The sequence below is a fragment of the Sciurus vulgaris genome (assembly GCF_902686455.1).
Source record: "Sciurus vulgaris genome assembly, chromosome: 3".
NCBI lineage: Eukaryota > Metazoa > Chordata > Mammalia > Rodentia > Sciuridae > Sciurus > Sciurus vulgaris.
The window spans coordinates 155,234,756-155,257,718 of NC_136463.1; the positions used below are offsets into that span (position 1 = coordinate 155,234,756).

Consider the following 22,963-nt stretch of genomic DNA (forward strand, 5'->3'; position numbering starts at 1 on the left):
TCCCCCCCACCCCTCCTACCCTTCTTTTCCCTCTAAACAGACCTTTCTTCCTCCATTCTTGCCCCCCTCCCTAACCCTAACCCTAACCCTAACACTAACTCCTCCCATCTTCCCCCTTATGCGTCATCATCCACTTATCAGCGAGATCATTCGTCCTTTAGTTTTTTGAGATTGGCTTATCTCACTTAGCATGATGGTCTCCAATTTCATCCATTTGCCTGCAAATGCCATAATTTTATCGTTCTTTATGGCAAAGTAATATTCCATTGTATATATATATACCACAGTTTCTTTATCCACTCATCAATTGAAGGACATCTAGGTTGGTTCCATAATCTGGCTATTGTGAATTGAGCAGCTATGAACATTGATGTGGCTTTATCTCTGTAGTATGCTGATTTTAAGTCCTTTGGGTATAGACCAAGGAGTGGGATAGCTGGGTCAAATGGTGGTTCCATTCCAAGTTTTCTAAGGAATCTCCACACTGCTTTCCAGAGTGGCTGCACTAATTTGCAGCCCCACCAGCAATGTATGAGTGTACCTTTCTCCCCACATCCTCGCCAACACCTGTTGTTGCTCGTATTCTTGATAATCGCCATTCTAATTGGGGTCAGATGGAATCTTAGGTTTTGATTTGCATTTCTCTTATTACTAGAGATGTTGAACATTTTTTCATATGTTTGTTGATTGCTTGTACATCTTCTTCTGTGAAGTGTCTGTTCATTTTCTTAGCCCATTTGTCGATTGGATTATTTGAATTCTTGGTGTAGAGTTTTTTGAGTTCTTTATAGATTCTGGAGATTAGTGCTCTATCTGAAGTATGATTGGCAAAGATATTCTCCCATTCTGTAGGCTCTTTCTTCGCATTGCTGATAGTTTCCTTTGCTGAGAGAAAGCTTTTTAGTTTGAATCTATCCCAGTTATTGATTCTTGCTTTTATTTCTTGTGCTATGGGAGTCCTGTTGAGGAAGTCTGGTCCTAGGCCGACATGTTGAAGATCTGGACCTACTTTTTCTTCTATAATCTGCAGGGTCTCTGGTCTGATTCCAAGGTCCTTAATCCATTTTGAGTTGAGCTTTGTGCAGGGTGAGAGATATGGGTTTAGTTTCATTCTGTTGCATATGGATTTCCAATTCTCCCAGCACCATTTGTTGAAGAGGCTATCTTTTCTCCACTGCATATTTTTGGCACCTTTGTCTAGTATTAGAAAGTTGTATTTATTTGGGTTTGTGTCCATGTCCTGAGTTGGATTCTTAGCACCACTTATAAATCAATAAAAATAAAGGTCCATCAACAACTAAAAAAAAAAAAAAAAAATTCTAAAAATCAATAAATAAGTAAAACTGAACGAAAAAAAAAATGATGACCAAAAAAGAATAAAAAAGAAAATACTCTCCAGATCTTTGTAGATTGACTATTTGGGACCCTCCTTTAATGCCTATGCAGATTTTTTACAGTTCTGCTGTAGCTTTCACTTCCTCCTAGTGCTGGACCTAAAGATCACCTACTTATTGTCTCCTTGGGTCTCTTCTGCCTAGGACCAAGTAATGTCTAGGTTCCTCAGTATTTAAGAGAGCTTTTCAAAATCTTTATTACTCAAAATGGACCATTATACAATAAGTATATGCCCAGAAAGAATATTATTAATCTTTTTCTTTTCTTTTCTTTTCTGCAGTTACAGCTAGATCACAGAGCTACATTCCCCCATCCCAAGATTCTTCTGTTTTATTTTATTTTGTTTCCAGTGCTAGGGATGGAACCTGGGTCCCTGTGTATGCTAGGCAAGCACTCTGCCTTGAACTACACCCCCAGCCCTAATAATTTATTCCATGTTCAGAGTTCAGATTTGTTTGTTGCAGAACACAAATTGTGAGGAGACGTTTAAAATGTCACCAAGATTACGTACAAGAATTTTAGCCTAAAATATTTTTCACAGATCAAATACTCAGATCAAGGATTATATGGGATTTACATATACTAAAAATGTGTTGGTTTATCTGACGTTCAAGTTTAAGTTGGTGTCCTATATTTTTGTTAGCTAAATCTGGCAACCCTTAGCCTATAGCCAAACTTTTTGAAAGCAAGTGTTTTAAATATCCAGGAAGTATAAATATCAGAGCAAATGAAAAGATCGAAGCTTAATAAAAACAAATCCAGGGCTGGAGTTGTAGCTCAGTGATAGAGCACTTGCCTACCATATGTGAGGCACTGGGTTCAATCCTCAGCACCACATAAAAATAAATAAAATAAAAGATCCATTAACAATTAAAAATAAATAAACAAACAAACAAATCCAAAATCAGATCTGAAAGAATTTTCAGTAGTGATCTACCAATGTATCCAAAGTCTGTTTTCTTAAAGGGAGTTAAAACCAACTTTGCTACAATGAATTCCCCATTATGTATAATTATAATGTAACAATTAAAAAAGGGGGAAAAACTTTCCCAAAGGAAGACTGTTGTTCATTGCAGATGTATGGGAATTCTACAGAATGGGACTATTTTAAGTTTTAAGGTTGGAATGAAGCACACTTGACTAGGAATAAAGGTGAGAAGGTTCACCTAGAGACAGAAGATAGCCAAATGTCAAAAGTCCATCAAACTCAAAATTTATTTTTGAAGTGGAATTAGTGGCTATTGATCAAAATAAAACAGTGACATAAACCTGTGGCCTTGAGAAAATATCTACAACAGATTCTTGAGAAAATATCTACAACAGATTATAACTGCTTAGCCTTTGTAGATAATTCTTCAGAGAGTTAAGTTAAAAGCTTCCTTGCCGACTGGGGAAATAGCTCAGTTGGTGTAAGCACAAGGCTCTGGGTTCAATCCCCAGCACTGTAAAAAAGAAAAAGAAAAAAAAGAAAAGCTTGCTTGCTACTGGGGATGTGGCTTAGTGGTTAAGTGCCCCTGAGTTAAACCCGAATTTGGGGGGGGAGAGGGGAGGCGTTGCTTGCTTCCTTGCTCCTCAGCTTCTGAGAATCTTCCCAAAATTTCACTTTCTGCAAAAAACACCTTTATAAATCTCTGCAGTCTACAATATAATTTTGTACAATACTGGTTTTAAAGAACCTGGTTTTTCTTTTATCTCATATTGTAAACTAAAAAGCTTAGTACATTTTTTAAAGACACAATGTTTGACATATCCTTTGTGTTACAGGCAGTGAGGTCACTTAAGGAGACAATCGAAGACTGTTGGGACCAGGATGCAGAGGCTCGGCTTACTGCACAGTGTGCTGAGGAAAGGATGGCTGAACTTATGATGATATGGGAAAGAAACAAATCTGTGAGCCCAACAGTCAATCCCATGTCTACTGCTATGCAGAATGAGCGGTAAGATGCTGAGGGGTTTGGCAACTCTCAGTATGGAAAACTTAGACCAAACAAAAAATAGGAAATAAATACTGTTAAACCAGTCTAATAATGCAGTGACTAACTCATGAATTGTAAAGTCCCACTTTTTCTTTTAATATCTACTCAAAAACATTTATTTGGTATGAGTGCAAGATGGAATCTGTATTTTTTACATCTGAAAATAAAGAGATTAGGCTTTATTAATGCTTCAACTTCCCTGCAGTAATGAAGGTAAAATAATTTCATAGTTCAAAGGTTTATAAGTCTTTCTACATATTATCTAATATACCCATTGTAGTTATTATTCTGTCTTCCTCTGATTTTTTTTAAATAGAGGAAACTATGAACCTGCCTATATATCTAACACTGTTTTACTGAACACTAAGGTTTGCAGGCTTTCTATCCAATGCTCTTTCTTAAAAATTTTAGCATTCTTTCTATTCTGCCATGATCATTGTTTTATGTTTTTTCCTTTGTTAGAACTATGAATTTTAGTTCTAAATTAAAAGACTTTAAAAAATTCCTACAACTTGAAACTTTTAGACTGGCTCCTCTCTATTTCTTTGTTCCATATTCAGGGGGGAAAAGACTTTCCTATGAATTTTATCTAATTTTCAGCCAGGAGTTACCAGAGAAAATTGAGATTAAAAATATACTTCATTATTGAATTATTTTCTTTGCTATTTTCTCTTCTCTTTTCTAAGAGCAGTTTGTATTATGATCTATTTGTACTACTTATATATAGATCATTTCAGATATAAACTCTTACATCAATAAGTCAAAGAAGGTAGAGACTAGTAATTCTAAATATAAATTCTCTCTCTCTACCTGAGGAAGTCTTGCTCCCATGTCTTTTCATTCTATATTTTCTAATATGCTATTGATACCTGTCTCAAGAGTCAGCTAAAGCTTTTACATTAAATGTTTTTGAACTTTTTTGAACGGTAAGAAGAAATTCTTGATGCTCTACTTTGACCTTTTCCCCCCTCCTGTGTTATTTTCAGCTTTACTCTCTGCATGCTATGTCTCATCTCCAGTCTCTACTATAGATTCCCCTAAATCATAGTCCATTCTATATTCACTCTCATTCTAGGTTTTTATATTATTGAATCTTAACCTCCCTACCTACTTAGCTTCCTTTTCTTGTGATTCTATAACAGCCTTTTCTTCTCTGCTTTCCTATCATTTCCCTTATAACTTCATCAGTCTTCCATTATAATACCTCTTTTCCTTATGTTGCTAGACTGTATCTCTTAATGGGAACTCTTTAAAACAACCTAATAGCATTATTTTTACCATTTGGCCAATAATTCAATTTATAACATATTCTTTGAGTAAAGCAGTGGTTCTCAGGTGGGAGAATACAAAAGAAACATTAGCCATGGTTCCTTCTCTTATAAAACATAGTGTTTAGTTGTACAAGTATAGTTTGTAAAGGTATATTTGGTATGTTTTTAAATTATAGGGGATATTTTTAAATTAACTCTCAAACCAAAGTAATGAGTATCTGTAAAAATCTAGATTCATATAGATTTTTCAATAGGGTTAATTAATATAAAATTAGCATTTAGCAAGTTATTAATACTTGATTTTTTTACTAGACCTTTTAAGTAATATAGGTTGGCAGTAAAATGAAATGAAAAACAGCTCAGCCTTTAAAATCAGAGGTTGTGCTTGAGGAGACTGTTTGTCATAAATGTACATTCTCAATGTCATACTTTTTTTCTTTCTTTAAGCAACCTATCACATAATAGGCGTGTGCCAAAAATTGGCCCTTATCCAGATTATTCTTCTTCCTCATACATTGAAGATTCTATCCATCACACTGACAGCATTGTGAAGAATATTTCCTCTGAGCACTCAATGTCTAGCACACCTTTGACTATAGGGGAAAAGAACCGAAACTCAATAAATTATGAACGACAGCAAGCACAAGCTCGAATCCCTAGCCCTGAAACAAGTGTCACCAGTCTGTCCACCAACACAACCACCACAAACACCACTGGCCTCACTCCAAGTACTGGTATGACCACTATATCTGAGATGCCATACCCAGATGAAACAAATCTCCATGCCACAAATGTTGCACAGTCAATTGGGCCAACCCCTGTCTGCTTACAGCTGACAGAAGAAGACTTGGAGACGAACAAGCTAGACCCAAAAGAAGTTGATAAGAACCTCAAGGAAAGTTCTGATGAGAATCTGATGGAGCATTCTCTTAAACAGTTCAGTGGGCCAGATCCACTGAGTAGTACCAGCTCTAGCTTGCTTTACCCACTCATAAAGCTTGCAGTAGAAGTGACTGGTCAGCAGGACTACACACAGGCTGCAAATGGCCAAGCATGTTTAATTCCTGACGTTCCACCTGCTCAGATCTACCCTCTCCCTAAACAACAGAACCTTCCTAAGAGACCTACTAGTTTGCCTTTGAACACCAAAAATTCAACAAAGGAGCCCCGGCTAAAATTTGGCAGCAAGCACAAATCTAACTTGAAACAAGTAGAAACTGGAGTTGCCAAGATGAATACAATCAATGCAGCAGAACCTCATGTGGTGACAGTCACCATGAATGGAGTGGCAGGTAGAAACCACAGTGTTAACTCCCATGCTGCCACAACCCAGTATGCCAATGGGGCAGTACCATCAGGCCAGACAGCAAATATGGTTACACAAAGGGCCCAAGAAATGCTGCAGAATCAATTTATTGGTGAGGATACCCGACTGAATATTAATTCCAGTCCTGATGAGCATGAACCTTTACTAAGACGGGATCAACAAGCTGGCCATGATGAAGGTGTTCTGGATCGTCTCGTGGACAGGAGGGAACGGCCACTAGAAGGCGGCCGAACTAATTCCAATAACAACAACAGTAATCCATGTTCAGAACAAGATGTTCTTACACAGGTTGTTTCAAGCACAGTAACAGATCCAGGGTCATCAAAGCCCAGAAGAGCACAGAGGCCCAATTCTTTGGATCTTTCAGCCACAAATGTCCTGGATGGCAGCAGTATACAGAGTAAGTGAAGGAATCATGTAATGTCTCCTATGTATCCTTTGAAGCCGTTTAGATTGCTACATAAAATCAGATTGTGTTCCAACTGGTGACTGTTTCCTATACCACTTGCAAAATAAAAATAAGCCATTTAGTTAGGCTTCAAAAGTAATTAGACTATAGGAAAGAAGAAAAAATTTTGTCCTCAATAATTAAAAGATCAATGTCACAACAGAAGGATTCCCAATTTAATACATGCTTTATGTGACTGCCGCTCTGTAATACAGTTCATATACTTATTATGAGCAGTTGGGATTAAGTAAATACCAGTTTAGTAGCTCTAAATAGCATTATGCCATTATAACTTTTGATACCTTGTTACACATTAGTGTATTATACCTACATTTTGTCTATTATACCTACATTAGGAAATCTTAAAATACATACAAATTTCAGAAAAGTCATTATGAAGAAACTATTAAAGTTATTCTCAGTTGCTCAGTGTCATCTTTTTCAAAATTTATGTGTTGAATTCCTTCTATACTTATGGTTATTGTACTATGGGTTCCATGGCAATTTAAATAACAAGTTGATATTTGGGTTTTTGCCCTAAAGGGATTACAAAACAAGCTAGGAAAGCTTACTAAAATTTCTAACAGTCATTATACAAAATGGTTTGTTTTTTAAACTGTCAACACATAAGGAAGAAAAAAATCCGTCATGTTTTATGGTTGTCAAATACTACAAAATGGACTGTAAGAAAAATACAGGTCTCAAAAAACAACACAGCCCCTTGCTTAAGTGGCATGTATTATAGACCAGTTGACACACCCTTATTGTAGGATATCAATAAAACATTTTACCAGGTATGCGAAGAGAATTACTGGAAAATTTTTACTATAAAATTTCTATCATTCTTCTGAAAAATCTTATGTGTTTAGACACCTTTAAAATTTGATCTACTTTGAGCATTAAATGGAATGATTGTGTTTTACCAAATTGGGATCTCTTCCAAAACCAAAGAATTTGAGAATACAGCTAAGTACTTTGAATTTTCTCCATTTATACTTATGTGTTTTCTATATTTCATTCATTTCCCTACAATTCAATCAGTTACAAAAATATTTGACTTAGAGTTTCAAAATGAGTTGGTTAAATTTTGCATAGTAAAACATTGCCTGGCATTGTGAATTTCAAGAAATGTCTGTTATCACCTCCTGCAGATATTGGCTTGACCTACTCTTGAAATTCAACCCTACCCCTTTACTTCTCAATATTTTCCTTATATATAGTTCATTTTTCCATACTTTTATTTTCAGTAGGTGAGTCAACACAAGATGGCAAATCAGGATCAGGTGAAAAGATCAAGAAGCGAGTGAAAACTCCCTATTCACTTAAGCGATGGCGCCCCTCCACCTGGGTCATCTCTACTGAACCACTGGACTGTGAGGTCAACAACAATGGCAGTGACAGGGCAGTTCATTCCAAATCTAGCACCGCTGTTTACCTTGCAGAAGGAGGCACTGCCACAACTATGGTGTCTAAAGATATAGGAATGAATTGTCTGTGAAATGTTTCGGAGTGAAATTATTTTTTGCATCATTTAACATGCAGAAGACACTTAAAAAAAAACTGCTTTATCCTCCTGTCAGCACCCCCTCCCACTCCTGCAACAAGGACTTGCTTTAAATAGATTTCAGCTATGCAGAAAAATTAGCTTATGCTTCCATATTTTTTAATTTTTTTTTAAGTTTTGCACTTTTGTTTAGTCTCGCTAAAGTTGTATTTGTCTGTTATGACCACAGAATTATATGTGTGTGTGTATCAAAAGTGGTCTCAAAATATTTTTTTAAGAAAAAAAAAGCAAAAACATTGTATTGCTGATAATCAGTTTGGACCATTTTATAAAGGTCATTAAAACAGAAACAATTATGACAGGTTTGCCTGCAGTGGTGTCTGGTATCCATGTTTTATTTCTGGGCACAAGCTAGTTTATATGTTGATATGTTCTTGAACATATTATCTGTTGGACATTCTTTTCTCTTATATTTTGTCTGAATGTGCAATAGTCTATAGACCACAAATAAGCTTTCTTGTAAGCTCTCTTCCTAACGGGGCACACATTCTTCCATAATATGAGCATCTTTCTCCTCCCATTCTTCCATTTTTCTCCCCTGTCTCCCATGCTTTTTGTACATCAGTTCTGTGACAGTGAATTTTGCACAGAAGAAAGCAGCTACCTGATTTCTTGCTTTCTCTCTCCTTTTGGAGAATGCAGAAACATTGTCTGAAAGGGCTCTATAGAAGGAACTACCAAAACCCATTTTGAAATGCCATATTCTTTAAACCTTCCAAATCTGAAACGTATCCTTCTGGGCATTTTAACAAGTATATTTGGTTCTGGTTTTGGAAGTTCACAAGAGAGCATAGAACAAAATACAAGAAATCAAATATTAGCCTTTACCTTTTTATTTTATTTTTGTATGCATATGTTCCATATTCATTTATTTAAGAAATACATTTTTATCAGAAAACCTTTAGAGTTAAACTTACATGGAGTTTTTACATAAGTAGATGGTTAAGACATTATAGTTTTATAACCTTCATTCTCTGAATAGGCCATCTCTGACTCAAAGAAAATTACATTTTTTTTTTTACTTTAGCTTCAAAAGTAATTCATAGTTTTGAACCTGTAGTATCTTTTATTCTGTTCCCAAGCAAAGTCTAGTGGCTTTATGTGAAAATGATTCCTTTACCCATGACCTAAAACACTGTGTAGAAAAATCATTCAACTGGCATGCCAAATCTCTGTGGCAGGAAGGATTACTGCCAAATTTAACCTTTCTTGAGCAGGCTGAGATTTACCCTCTCTCTTTGCAAAACTGTGTATTTCATCATTAATCCCCATTTCATAATTTCTCCTTTTACTAGTTTTTCACATAATCTTTGGTATGTAAGCAGAATTTATTATTTATGTTGCATTAGAGTACATCTTTTAGTGATAATATGCCCTTAAAATCATATCATTTTTAAAGCTTCCTTGCTTTTGTCATTACTAATAATCTTCTCTGAAGTAACAACTTCTGCATTTTTTTTTAATAAAGCACTTTCTTTCAAATAAGGGAATTTTTTTCTAAACAAATTATATTCTGTCAATTTAAAAACAGTTTTTCAGATTCATGGAGTACTTAGTATAACATTATCTAATTAAGTTCTAAGATTTTTCTGGGAAATAAAAAGTCAAGAGGAAAACATAAATTCCCAAATTTCTGATGTAAGTTCTTACCTCCTGAACAATATTTTCTCATTTATACTTCTCTGTCTTGAGCATTTAGTAAAAGACAGCTTAAATTTCCCAACTTGCTGTCCAAAACACTTGTGACTTACTTGTATATAAACCTTCTTATTGCCATCTGCTGTGATCTTATGAATTAGAGATTACAACATTTATCATTTATTCAACTGGATTGCTGGATATAGGTCTTGATTCTTAGAATTAAGATTATTTTTTAGTGCCCAGGATTTCCACCCTTTATGTTTTGTTGGACCTTTCTTGCGATTCAGACCCTTAACATAATTTTTAGTCTTCTGGCATGTAATTTTTTCATAAAGCTGTTATCTTTTATCTGTGTGACAAATTTTTGTTTGCACATGTTCCATATGTTCTTTCCCAGGAAATTTTCACTTAGTTCTCTTATCTTTAGTGTCCTTCAAATGCATTTCAGGATATTCTTTTCAAGCATTTGGGAGACAATTGAATAAAAATAAATTTTGTTCCATCTCTAATTTGAAGCATTGAGGATAAATGTCTATTTGAGGTTTTAACTGATCTTTTCCTATCAGAAGAAGAGTTCTTACTATTTGGGCCAGTCCATTTTAAGTTTTTCAACATTTTTTAATGTTTAATAATAAAATGGTTTTAAAAATTAACTTACCTGATTAAAATAACTCTGCATAGTTGTTCATTTCATGCAAACATGTTTAAAACAATTTTCTTTCCCCAGTTATTTTAGTCAACTGCTGAAAAAGTAGGAAAGGTAGAAAATGTAGATCATATTAAAATTTTTAGATTAAATTGTACATCAGACTTTTAGAATCTTTGTAATATATAAGAAGCAAAATCACTTTAAGTGACTTAAATTATATAATTGCTAATTTTATTCATGTGACAATAAATGTTTTTTAAAGCTGATATTTAAATGCTATCACAAAATTTTGCATGTAGAAAAGAATTTGGCTCTTTTTAAATCAAGGGCCATTGAATTTGAAAATATGAAAACTTATTTCACTGGATATTAATATAACCTTAAAAGCATCATGCTAGGTAATCATAGTCTAATATCAGTTCCCTTAACAAAATTCAGATTGTATACCAGAATTAAATAAATGAAAGAACTTAATTTGGATTATGTTTACACTAAGTGATTGAAATGTAAATCCTAAAACCTTTTTCTAAGTGCATAATTGTGAGGAAAAAAAAAAAACTTCCTGTAGAAAATATGAGAGGGCACATACAGAATACTGGGAGATATATATATATATATATATATATATATATATATATATATATTACTTTTAATCCTCACAGCAACCCAATGAGCTAACATTCCCACTTTAAAGATGAGGAAATAAAAGTTAAGAGAAACTAGGTAATTTGCCTAAAGTTCACATCTAATAACAAAGATGGGATTTAGCCTGTGTCTTCCTCTCTACATCTCTTATCCATAGCACACTGCCTATATACTGTATGACAGGTTGTGTCATTTACTGACATTTTGTAAGAAATTCAGTTATTATATGCCAGCACAATTGTGGTTTGTATATAAGCCAAACCAGACACGTTAATGATTTTAGCAGTTAGGCAACCATAAAATGTATAGACTTTATGCTTATTTTGCTTAAGATGTAATTACTAATTCAGAACAAAAATCAGTCTTAAATTTGCCATCTTAAAATAATTTCAAAAGAGGGGTGGGAGGGGAAAAATAATAATAATTTCGCCTCACTCCTAGCATTCTTATATTGCAGAACAAAAGGTAAAGTAAATTTTAAGGGAAAACTAAAGGTAGCTTTGGAACATTTTCCTAAAATAATTCTATACTATATTTGGAAAAATTAATTTTTAGCATAGAACTTCAATCTCATCAATCCTTTGAAATTTTCAATCTTTGAAATTTCTGCATCTGATGACTTTAGAAAATTTGTTAATCCAGAAAAACTAATTGAATAGGACATGGGAAGGATACAAGGATAATATCTTTCATGGAGTAATCTAGCTTCCTCATGTGTATTTACTTGTCCTAGAAAATGTACATTGATTCTGAATATGAAAATAACTAGAAGAGAAGAAACTCTCAAGTAAGTATGTGTTTCAGTTAGAATTATCACAAAATTTGGCAAATATTTTTATGTAAAATATTTACAAGTTTGTCTTCTAAGGCTAAATGGAATTCAAGTTGGGTCACAACTATTATACTGAATTTTTAGTCTCTGTCAATATGTCTCTTGAAAGTCATTTTAAAAAATTGAATATTTGAATAAACTTTTTGTTTCCTTTTTTTCATTGGAGATTGTTAATTCCTAGAACTTGATGTTACTTTACATTTCTATACCACGTTTTATAAATTTATGTTGAACTTACTACCAATTATATGCAGATTTATTTTACATAACTATTCACAGGTTGCTTTATATATCACCTTATCTTCTTAGCTAACTCCTAAAGTTATAATCTATGTACTCATTAATTTGATTATCTAGACCAGTCATTCTAGAAATTGAGTAATACCCCTCATACAACCCAGAAGTCTCTTTCAGACTGGGATATTTCTAAATATTCATAGCTGTGACTGGTAGTGGGTTCCCCCCACCCAGCAATGAAGTTGCATTTTAACTTTAAGATTATGAACTATGCAAAGTTTGCCCCAAACTACCTACATGATCCCTTCCTAGATATATTCATTAAATAAATCTGGCAAATCACTGTTTGAACTAGTTACACAAAAGTTATTATCCAAAGAAGGCTTTTCTACACATTTCTAGATTAACATGAAAAAACACAATCACATAGTGCTCTAGTGCACCTACCCATTACTCTCCTTAAATTGCCACATGGTTTATGTCTGATTTACTCTGTCCCTCTGTTATCTGACTTGCAACTTTATGTGTCAGAAAAGTTTTCCGCATGTCTATTCTGTCTCCCTCTTGCTTCAATTTTTAATCCATTTCTTTACCCAGTAGGAAAAAAAGAACAGTGGTCATCCTCTCCAACATTGTTACTCTAGTATGCTTCAGATTTCTCAGTTAACACCTAAATCTCAGTTCTTCAAACAAAATTGGTTCAGTTTCTTTAGCCTTTCTTCCTCAGTTCTATTTTAATGACCTTATTTATATTTAGGAGCACATAAAATTATATTTTACATTCTATTCAAATTAATTACTCCGTTTAAGTAATAGTTCAGTAGTTTGATAGAATTGAGTTAGTTGTCATTTGACATTGGATTCAACCATCAGACCACCAGCAAAATCAGCCCTTAATTTTTATATTATCTAACATTTTCCCTTAAATTGCAGTTTTGTGATTTTATGTTTTCATTAATTATAACTAAAAAGCCATGCATAGAGAATTGTATGTCATTTTGCCATTAAAATTTTTAACTTATATTGCAGTAAGCATAGTATTATGATTGAACCACGATGTTTTACATTTATTTGTATCAACTCATTGTGTTGAACACTAAACACAAGATTCATTTTTAAAAGCAAACCCTACAAAAATCAGGTATAATCTATGAACATTTTTGTAGACCACTTTTGAAATACTTATCATTGTTTTGCAACATGGACTGGACTATAACAACTTTCCCTTTTAAGTGACTGATTAAAGTTGAGTGTTGCTGTATAAAGAAAAATGTAGACAGTTATCGTGTGGCAGATACATTTGAAAGTAAATATTTAAGGAGAATTTATGCTGTGTATTAAAATTATGCCCCAAATAAGTCTTTCATATTTTTAAAAATTGCAATTCCATTATTACTGTGATGTTTGTAGCCTTATTATTAAACATTGTGAACATACGCATTTTATTTAAAAAACTTAATTTGAAACCCGCATTAAAATCTGTGTAAGAGAAGGAATCTTTAGAAATAAAATTACTTCATTAGGGTGTTCAGTTTGTGATTGAATATTTAAGAAAATTATTATATTTAAAATTACAATTTTTTTCAGTTTTAAAAAATACATGGATTTTCCCATTTTATTTGTACTTTTAGATTTCAAAAACATTTTCCTGTTATAAAATCACTCTATAAACATAATATTACTTAAAAACTCAGGGCCCCTTTCATCTCTTCATATACTGAAAAAGTTCAGTTGGTAGCAAACTAGCAATTAGATCCAGTTGAATATTTAAAGTGTTTGTTGCATCGTTCATTTAACGTCTCATGTTATTATTTGACTTAATTCACATAAACGTAAAATCAGATTTCTTTCATCATAAAAACTTGCCCAGTTGGTAATTACTGAATAAAAGGAATGACTCAACTAATTGGCTATATGTTACAGCAAATTTAGGCCTTAGAGTTGAGGTACTGGTTTAAACCTTTCTGTTCTTTGAATGGCTATCCATGATGGGACAAATCATTTTGTTTTGTTTTTTGATAACAAAGCAATTCCTCTGAGATATAATTTTCTTAAGAGGCAATTTAACATTATAAATTTTCTTCTAAAAATTAACAATTGAGTTTATAGCTTTAGTAATAGCTTGGATGATTCTGAGAGATAATCTAGGTAATCTTATCACATTGTCAAAACCAAATAGAATTTTTCTTTGAATCAGATAAGCTCAAGTTCTAAAATGGTATACTGTGTTTAATTCTAGCAATGAAGTTGTTTTGTAATCAGTTTCTTGTCTCAGGATCCCCACCTTGTTACCAAACCTCTTACATATGTAAAAGAAAATTATTTTTAAAGAAACTTAACAGTAAGAAAACTCAATTACTAAAAAATACAGTTAAAAGATTGTGAGACTCTGGTTTAACATTGAATTGCTTGACTTCTGTGGCTTTTCTTATTCTGGTCACATTTATTTATTTAAGCAATTTTTGTATGCCTTGTTATTTCATTTCCATAGAGATTATGTTGTATAAGTGTTTGTATAAGCTGGAATCATTCTTAGTTTTCTGTTGATAATTTTTCAAATGAAGATACATGGATAATTGTAAAATACACTAACTCCTAGGGTGTTATAGTAGCTGAAACATGGAAATGTGTAGCTGCCATGCTTTTTCTGAATGGACAGGAAAGACATAAGCTACAGAGTATTCATTTCTGAGGATGCTTTTCTAGAAAAAGAAAGGCTGAGAAATAATGGCACTTCCTCAGAACCCTCTTTCTTGTTAACGGGTATCTTTTGTTGGTGTGTTTTGCTCTTACATTACAGATAGAATATCATATTATGAATTTATGAATATTACTTTCAGTTATTTTGCTTTTGTATAAGCTGTCTGAGACCTTGCTATGCTGTATAAGTTGTGTTTGATGGATCAGTGTGAGTATGAAATAAAGCAAATCACTTTTCTTTTATATTATCTATGGATGCCACTATGAAAGCTGACATTAAGCCACTAAAGAGTTTTCTATGAATAAGTGTAAGTAAATGCTTTGATATATATAAACCTAAATAAAAAGATTGTATTGATACAAAGACATTGGAGAAGGAGATTTTAAGACAGTTATTTAGGTTTAAAAAGGCTTGCTGTAAAATGGTGCATTATTCCATTTATTAAAGATCATATTAATGACAACAGTAACTGTACTTTTTTATTTTATGAGGTCTTTAGAAATTATTATTTCTAGTATATTTTAGGTCTTTTGCACTAGAATACTAAATGTTCAACAACTAAGTGTGATACATTAAAAAAACAAAGCCTGAAGTTAGAATAATACATAGTAATTTATGGCCACCTACAGTATGCCAGGCACTGTTAGTTATTCTCTATATACATGGTAGATAATTTTCACAACAATCCTACAAAATATTTATTTTATCTCCTTTTTATAAATGAAAGAACCGAAGGTCAGAGAAATTAAATATCTCACCCAAAGCCACAGAGCTGTTAAGTAATGAGATCATTTCCCATTTTGCTGTGAACTATAGCTTTCAAGCTTTGTGGCAAGAAAAAAGTGAAAATGATTCAATAATAAGAGTAGTAAGAAACATACATGGAGTGACTGTAGGGTACTTAAAGCCGCTAGGTACTCCCTCTATTCATCTAATGTGGCTGTACTTCACATCATTAAGTAATCTTTTTTATTAGATCTTTGTATTTTTGGAAGGCTGCCTTTTTTTCAATTTAATTTTAGTTTTTGGGCAGGGTCTCCCTACATTGTCCAGCTTGTCCCAAATTCCTGAGCTTAAGCAATCCTTCTGCCTGATCTCCCAAACACATGGGTCCACAGGTGTAGAAGACCTTCTTAAAATGGAATATAAGTAGTGCATTCCTGAAATTCCAGCTACTTGGGAAGCTGAGGCAGGAGGACTGCAACTTTGAGCCTGGGACTTGGCAAGCCCTGTCTCAAAATTAAAAAAAGCTGAGGATATATCTATGGTAGAGCACCCCTGGGTTCACTCTCCACTACGCCAGACACACAGGGCCGGAGACGTAGTTCAGTGATAGAGTGCTTGCCTGGCATGCGTGAAGCCCTGAGTTATCTTGGCCTCTATTTTATAGTGTTTCTTAAAGGTGAAATTCTACATTTGCAACTTGTATTTTATTGGTATGACTTATTGCTTGCTTTTTCAAAATTGAATAATTATTGCTGTATTGAGAGACTCCAGAAAGTATGTTCTAGTTCCTGCCCTCCAGGAACTTAAACCTCTTATGGAGGAGATAAAGTGCCTAACCAGGAAATGGTTTAAACCTCTTATGGAGGAGATAAAGTGCCTAACCAGGAAATGGTTACTTCTAAACAAGGTGATATGTAAGTGCCCAAATAAACGGTAAACCGTGTGTTTGAAAAGCCAAGGAAGACTTCAGCTGAAGAAATGGTTTTCGAGCCAGGTCTTGAAAGGATGGGTGGGATTTCAACAGGACAAGTGAAGTGGAGACAAGGAAGAATTTGGACCAGAAATGAAGCAGACTAAGTAGAAATGGAATTTTTGAAAGCTTTCCCTAGATAAGTCACCCAGAAAGAGAAACACCCAGTTTGTTCTCTTTGAATGAATGCCTCATTAGATCAATTCGAACTAATAATCACCAAGTGTCATAAATAACCAGTTTAATAAACATTTATTTACTTCAAAATAAATAACTAGCCAGGTGTGGCACACATCTGCGATCCCAGTGACTCTGGAGGCTGAGGCAGGAGGATCACAAGTTTGAGACCAGCCTCAACAACTTAGACCCTGTCTCAAAATAAAAAGAACTGGGAATGTAGCTCAGTTTTAAAGCACCCATGGTTAGATCCCCAGTACCAAAAACAAAACAACAACAACAAAAACCCAACTGAGTAGTTCTGAAGTTGTATGAGATGTAAAGAGAATAATGTATCCTAGCAAACTAAGACATATGGGGGTGGCCTTTTCACTACCCTGAAAAAATGAGTATAGAGCAGACTTTGAAGGCCTGGGTGGGAGCTGCACAGTGGTAGAGTGTGTGCTTCCCGTGCACAAAGCCAGGGGTTTGGTTCTCAGTACAACCAAAAAACAAGATGTCCTAAAGTGGAAAATGGTGGAGAGATGGCAAGGAGGTAGGGGTTCATTGCAGATCTGTGGTCTTCAAGAAAAGCCACCCTTCTCTTGCCAGGTGTTTCCTTCTCCCATCAACTCCTCAATCAGCCAGCTTAACTTCACGACTCCAGAAAGTTTTCCTTTGCTTACCTACCTCCCCAATGATAATGAAACTCATCAATCATTTATGTAAGATAGGGAAAATATGCTTAAAATCCTAAAGAAAAAAATATTTAAGGAAACACATCATTCTCTTTCAATGTCATACAACTTCAGAACTACCCAGTTTTTTTTTTAAAGTTAACATTTCATTTATTTATTTTGAAGTAAATAAGCTTATTAAACTGGCTTATTCTTGACACTTGGTGATACCCTATAGGAGTCATATCTTCTCACGTTTAAAAAGTGTAAGAAAAACAATTAAAAACTGCTATATCTCTCTCCTCTTAATTCTCATTGTTTCTTCTTACCAGGTCATCAGGTTCAAGTTTATCTACCTGAAATTCTAACTTGTCTACCTGCAGTGGCTACATACCTTTGGAAACCTATCTTCCTCCATTTCCACTCTATTTCCTATACTAGATTGTCAGTCTTTTCCATCAAGAGGGAGTCTGATCAATTTTCTGTCTCTGAAGTACCAAAGTTTAATTGACAGATATGCTGACACCAAGTCTTTTTTTTTTTTTTTTTTACATTTTTAGAGTACATTCTCATTTATCCTGTATTAATCAGACTTCCTAGTTCATCTGGTTACTCTTTGTGCTTGAAAGTAATTCAATTTCAGGTCATTTCTTAAGTTAGTTTATGGGATTTGTGGCACATATGGGGGTTAAAATGTTACAAAACGATAAGCACTGAGGAAATGTGTGGGTGTGCTGCCTGTGACTACAAAGAACTTTAAATAAACAAGCACCAGTACTACCTACATGCTGCATTCAGCACCATGGCTATAAAAAGGGTAAGTTTGAAAACTAGCTCTATCAGTAAAATGCTTTTATCTTTTCTTTCTTTTTTTTTTTTTTTAAACTGTGTTTCACTTCTTAACTAACAATAAAATCACTCCTCAGGCGCCCAGCAGCAAAGCTGCACATGACTTTGACCACTAGGTGGCTCTCTTACTTCATGTTCTAATAACTGGAATTCTCCATTCTTTCCAAGGACTAACCATGTTATCAAATTAGATTTGTAATGTTTTCTTATTGATTTTGAATACTCGGCAGGACAGACTTTGTCAAACGATTTATATTTAAAAAAACCAGTGCTTTCCACAGGCTAAGATGTGGTATAGGCAAAAAGCCTACTTGTTACTACTCTCCAGAACAGCACATATCCAAAACCAGGCCTTAATAAACACGATCTCAAGTGCATGTACAAATATGTAACAACAGATTCCACCATTATGTACAACTGTAATACACCAATAAAAAATATGGAAAAAAAATAACCAGGCATAGTGGCGCATGCCTGTTGTGCCGGCCTCAGCAACTTAGCAAGGCCCTAAGCAACTCAATGAGATCCTGTCTCTAAATAAAATATAAAAAGGGCTGGGGGTGTGGTTCAGTGATTAGACACCCCGGGGTTCAATTCCTGATACCCCCTGCCCCACTCACAAAAAAGGAAAAAATAAACATGATCTCGATATCCTATGACTTTAGTTCCAAAATGAAATATAATTTACAATTTCTGACACATTGGAAAAGGTGTCTTTCGTGGAATTCTAGCATTTTCTAGGATTCTATTAGAGTTTAGCAGAGTTCTATAAAGACATTTTATAAATAGTTTTTAGATTTTTTAAGGTCGATTTTTGTCTTTGACTTTATCAGTATTTATTATTTTGAGGAAACAATTTCTGATTATTATTTTCTCTTTAGTGTCTACCTTAAAATTGCATTTTACTAACATTAAGAATCATTGAAGGGACTGGGGTTATAAGTCAGTGGTAGAGTGTTTACCTCGCATGTGTGAGGCACTGGGTTCGATCCTCAGCACCACATAAAAATAAATAAGTAAATAAAATAAAGATATGTCCATCTAAAATTAAAAACAAATATTTAAATAAAAAAATAATCATTGAAGAGTGATTTACTGTAACAGAATACGTGAGGCAATTATAATGACAGAGGCTTATTTTGGCTCACAGTTCTGAAGATTCTAGTCCAAGATTGGGCAGCTCCATTACTTTGGGCTTCTGGCAAGTGTACCATATCTTGACTGGAGCACACAGCAGAGCAAATCATTTATATCTCAAGCCAGGAAGAAGAGTAGAATGAAAGACAAGGATCCCTCAATCCTCTTCAAGAGCATCCCCCTAAGGAACTAAGCACCTTCTAGGAGGCCCCACCATGCAAAAGTTCCACCACCTCCCAGGGACACCATACTGGAGAACAAACCTTTAAACGTGGACCTTTGGGGGACAATCATCCAAACTATAGCATACAATCATCAGTGTTATTTTGTCTATTATAATACAGAAAGGTGTCATCTTTCTATTACCATAACATTTTTGTGTCTTTGAGTTCCCATTAAGGTGTCTACAGATAGTAAATCCAGCTGCCCATAACCTGCTTTACTAAAGATGAAAATGCAGTAGGAAAGATTGAGACGTCACTGGTCTATCCTGATAAGCCAGGTGATCTCAAGTGATCAGGGGAGCGCTGAGCTCCCAGATATATCTGACTCAGCAATTAACTTTTGTCCTAGGGAGGAAATCTCCATTCTTTCAAAGAGATTTTTACATAGAAATATTTTATATTTTCCAGCCCAAAGAGATCTGAAGAATTAAAAGAAGAAACCAGAACTAGGATTCCTCAATTCAATTTATTAAAGTTCTGGAAATAGCCTCTCCTAAGGTATATAGGATTTGGGTTAATCATGCTCTATCTAGACTTTCTTCTCAATTACTTTTGATTTTCTCTGTTATTTACATAACTGACATAGAACAGAGAATACTTTAATCTCTATTCTTGAGGGAAAGAGTAGTATGATGAGCATAGTGCTAACCTCAGCCAGCCAGCTGTGTTTTGTTTGGCCTGCAGAATATTTAAAATTTATTTTTATTCGAATACCTTCTAGGTGGAACCTGGGCTTTCCCCAAACCCAGCAACTCCTGATTTGTCATATTCAGCAAGATTTGCCCATTTATATTACCTTCCAAATCTTTTAAGCTTTTGGTTTGTATGTGCTCCAAGAAATTTCATCCCAGACATAACATGAATGTAAGGTCCTAGAGGAAATGCTTGGCATTTTGAAATGAACTTGAAAGGAGAGCCAGCCCTTAGTAAAGCTTTGAAGTAGGGGAGCTTGTTTGCTCTCTCTGCTTAGTGAGCACTGTTTCCTTCCATAGGAGTTCTCTGTTCCTCCAGTTGAAACCTTCAAATTAAAAAAATAAATAAAATATATATGTATGTAAATATATATAAATATATACATATCTATACATAAATATATATAAATACACACACACACACACACACACACACACACATATATATATGACTACTTTTAACAAACCTATTATCCTTTCCCAGTACAGCACACTTTAAACCAAAAATAAACATTCAGGGGCTAGGAATGTAGCTCAGTGGTTGGGCATTTGCCTAGCATGCACAGGCTTTGGGTTCAATTCCCAACATCACTAAAAAAAAAAAAAAAAAAAAAAAAAAGAGAGAATATTCAATATATAAGCATCACCAAGCAAATTGTTTTTTTAGGAGCTTTTCTTTCTTTCTTAAAGCATTTTTAAAAGTAAGAAGAAAAGAAAAAAGAAAAAGACTTGGATGGGGAAATTGTCAGGAAAAGCAGAGAAAGGAAAGCTGAGACAAAAGGAGTTTCCAGACAGCCATTGTTTTAGAATAGCGGGATTTGAGAGAAGAGGCATTTAGAAATATTCACTCTAGTCAAGTCCCTTGCTTTCGGGCAAACTGAGCCAGGGCAATGCAGAGCTGTGTGCCACTGGCCCTCTCAGAAACTTACCTCTGTGCCCGTTGCCTTACTGGCACTTACTGGGACTACTCATACCCCTTCTCACCTAAACTTTTTCTGTATGTAACTTTGGGCTGTTTATTCTTTTAATTACTTCTGTCAAAGAAAAGAGCAGGTGATATGCTTTTGTCTATTTTTTTGTGATTTTTGTATTCGTTCTTTTTAGTGAAACATGACAGTAGAATGTATTTTGACATATCATACATACATGGAGTATAACTTCCCATTCTGGTGGTTGTACATGATGTGGAGTTACACTGCTCATGTATTCACATATGAACATGGGAAAGTGATGTCTGATTCATTCTATTGTCTTTCCCATCCCCACCCCCACTCTTCTTCCCACTACCCCCCCCCTCCAATCCAGTGAACCTCCACTCCTCCCCATTCCACCTATTGTGAGTCAGCATCTGCATATCAGAGAGAACATTTGGGCTTTGGTTTTTTGGGATTGGTTTATTTCACTTAGCAAGATAGTCTCCAGCTCTATTCATTTACTGGCAAATGCCACAATTTCATTATTCTTTATGGCTGAGAAATATTTCATTGTGTATATATACCACATTTTCTTTATCCATTCATCTGTTGAAGGGCACCTAGCTTGGTTCCATAGTTTAGCTATTGTGAATCCAGCTGCTATAATAAATATTGATGTGGCTGCATCACTATAGTATACTGATTTTAAGACATTTAGGCATATGCCGAGGAGTGGGATAGCTGGGTCAAGTAGTGGTTCCATTCCAAGTTTTCTGAAGAATCTTCATACTGCTTTCCAGAGTGGTTGCACCAATTTGCAGTCCCACCAGCAATGTATTAGTGTACCTTTTGCTTTTGTCTATTTTTAAAGTTAATGAAAAATCTCTCCTACAGTTTTCTCTTCTCTGAACTATAAAATCCCCTCCCACTTCCTTTTTAGCTCTTTCTCCTATATCATTCATATATGTTGTCTCACTTATTTATTGCTTAACTTTCTCTGATTTGTTTTCACCTAAACAAATCAAGTTTGATGTTTAGTAGATTCAAACTTTGGTGCACCGTGGGTAAGTTATGATTTCACTTTAGGAAAGGTTATTGATACTACTAATCCCGTTAAACTGAGTTTTCTAGACCAAAACATGACTAAGATTCAGGCTAGAATTCAAAAGAGTTAGAGTTAGTAAAATAAAACTATTTATTGAGACATAAGTATTACAAATGTGTTACTTTATATCTCAAATTAGTGAAACATTATAGCAATTATTGCTGTAAAATTTAGATCAACAAAGAATTTTGGAGGAAGGAGTATTCTATCACTGACATTGTTTAGAATTAAAGACTTATAGTGATAATAATATTGCCAGAATGTCATATAGTTAGAATTGTATAGTGTTTTGATATTTGCTTATTTTCATTAATAATATGCATTTAAAGAAAGAAGTGTGGTAGCTTCTTTCTAATTAGTACTAAGTAATATACCTTTGAATGGGTGTATCACAGCTTTTTTATTCTTAGTTGAGTTCTTAATTGCTTCCGAGTTTTGGCAATTTTGAATAAAACTGCTGTAAACATCAGTGTGGATGGACATAGCATTTATACTCCTTTGGGTAAATAGCAAGGAGAGCAATTACTAGATTATATGTATGTTTAGTTTTAAGAAATCACCAGAGCGTCTTCTAAGGTGACTGTACCATTTTCTTTTCCACCATTAATGAAGAAGAGTTCCTATTGTTCCACCTGTTCACCAGCATTTGAGCCCCAGCAATTTCGCAAGACCCTATCTCAAAATAAAAAATAAAAAGGACTAGGGATGTAGTCAGTGGTAGAGCACCTCTGAGTTCAATCCCTAGCAACACACACACACACACACACAAATTAAGTTTAAGATCTTAACTTGTTTTTTGTTTTTTGTTTTTCCTCTGAAAGAGGTTC

General features: G+C 34.4%; 1 protein-coding gene and 1 long non-coding RNA gene across 3 annotated transcripts in view; one reads left to right on the plus strand and one right to left on the minus strand.

Moving 5' to 3' along the window:
- The window catches only part of BMPR2 (bone morphogenetic protein receptor type 2), a 161,502-nt gene extending 146,353 nt beyond the window's left edge, over positions 1 to 15,149 (plus strand). The window contains exons 11-13 of one of the 2 annotated variants that reach the window (XM_079130572.1): positions 3,160 to 3,332; positions 5,090 to 6,369; positions 7,665 to 15,149. In XM_079130572.1, coding sequence (XP_078986698.1) covers positions 3,160 to 3,332; positions 5,090 to 6,369; positions 7,665 to 7,915 — 1,704 coding nt within the window. In that variant the 3' untranslated portion in view covers positions 7,916 to 15,149. The remainder of the gene's footprint in view (positions 1 to 3,159; positions 3,333 to 5,089; positions 6,370 to 7,664) is intronic. The other variant, XM_079130573.1, reaches the window with a different exon arrangement.
- Positions 14,551 to 17,646, minus strand: LOC306655922. Its single transcript, XR_013762349.1, has 2 exons — positions 16,267 to 17,646; positions 14,551 to 16,221 (listed from the first exon to the last, which is right to left on the minus strand). It is a non-coding gene; the product is annotated as an uncharacterized lncRNA (long non-coding RNA).
- Positions 17,647 to 22,963: the final 5,317 nt, after the last annotated feature.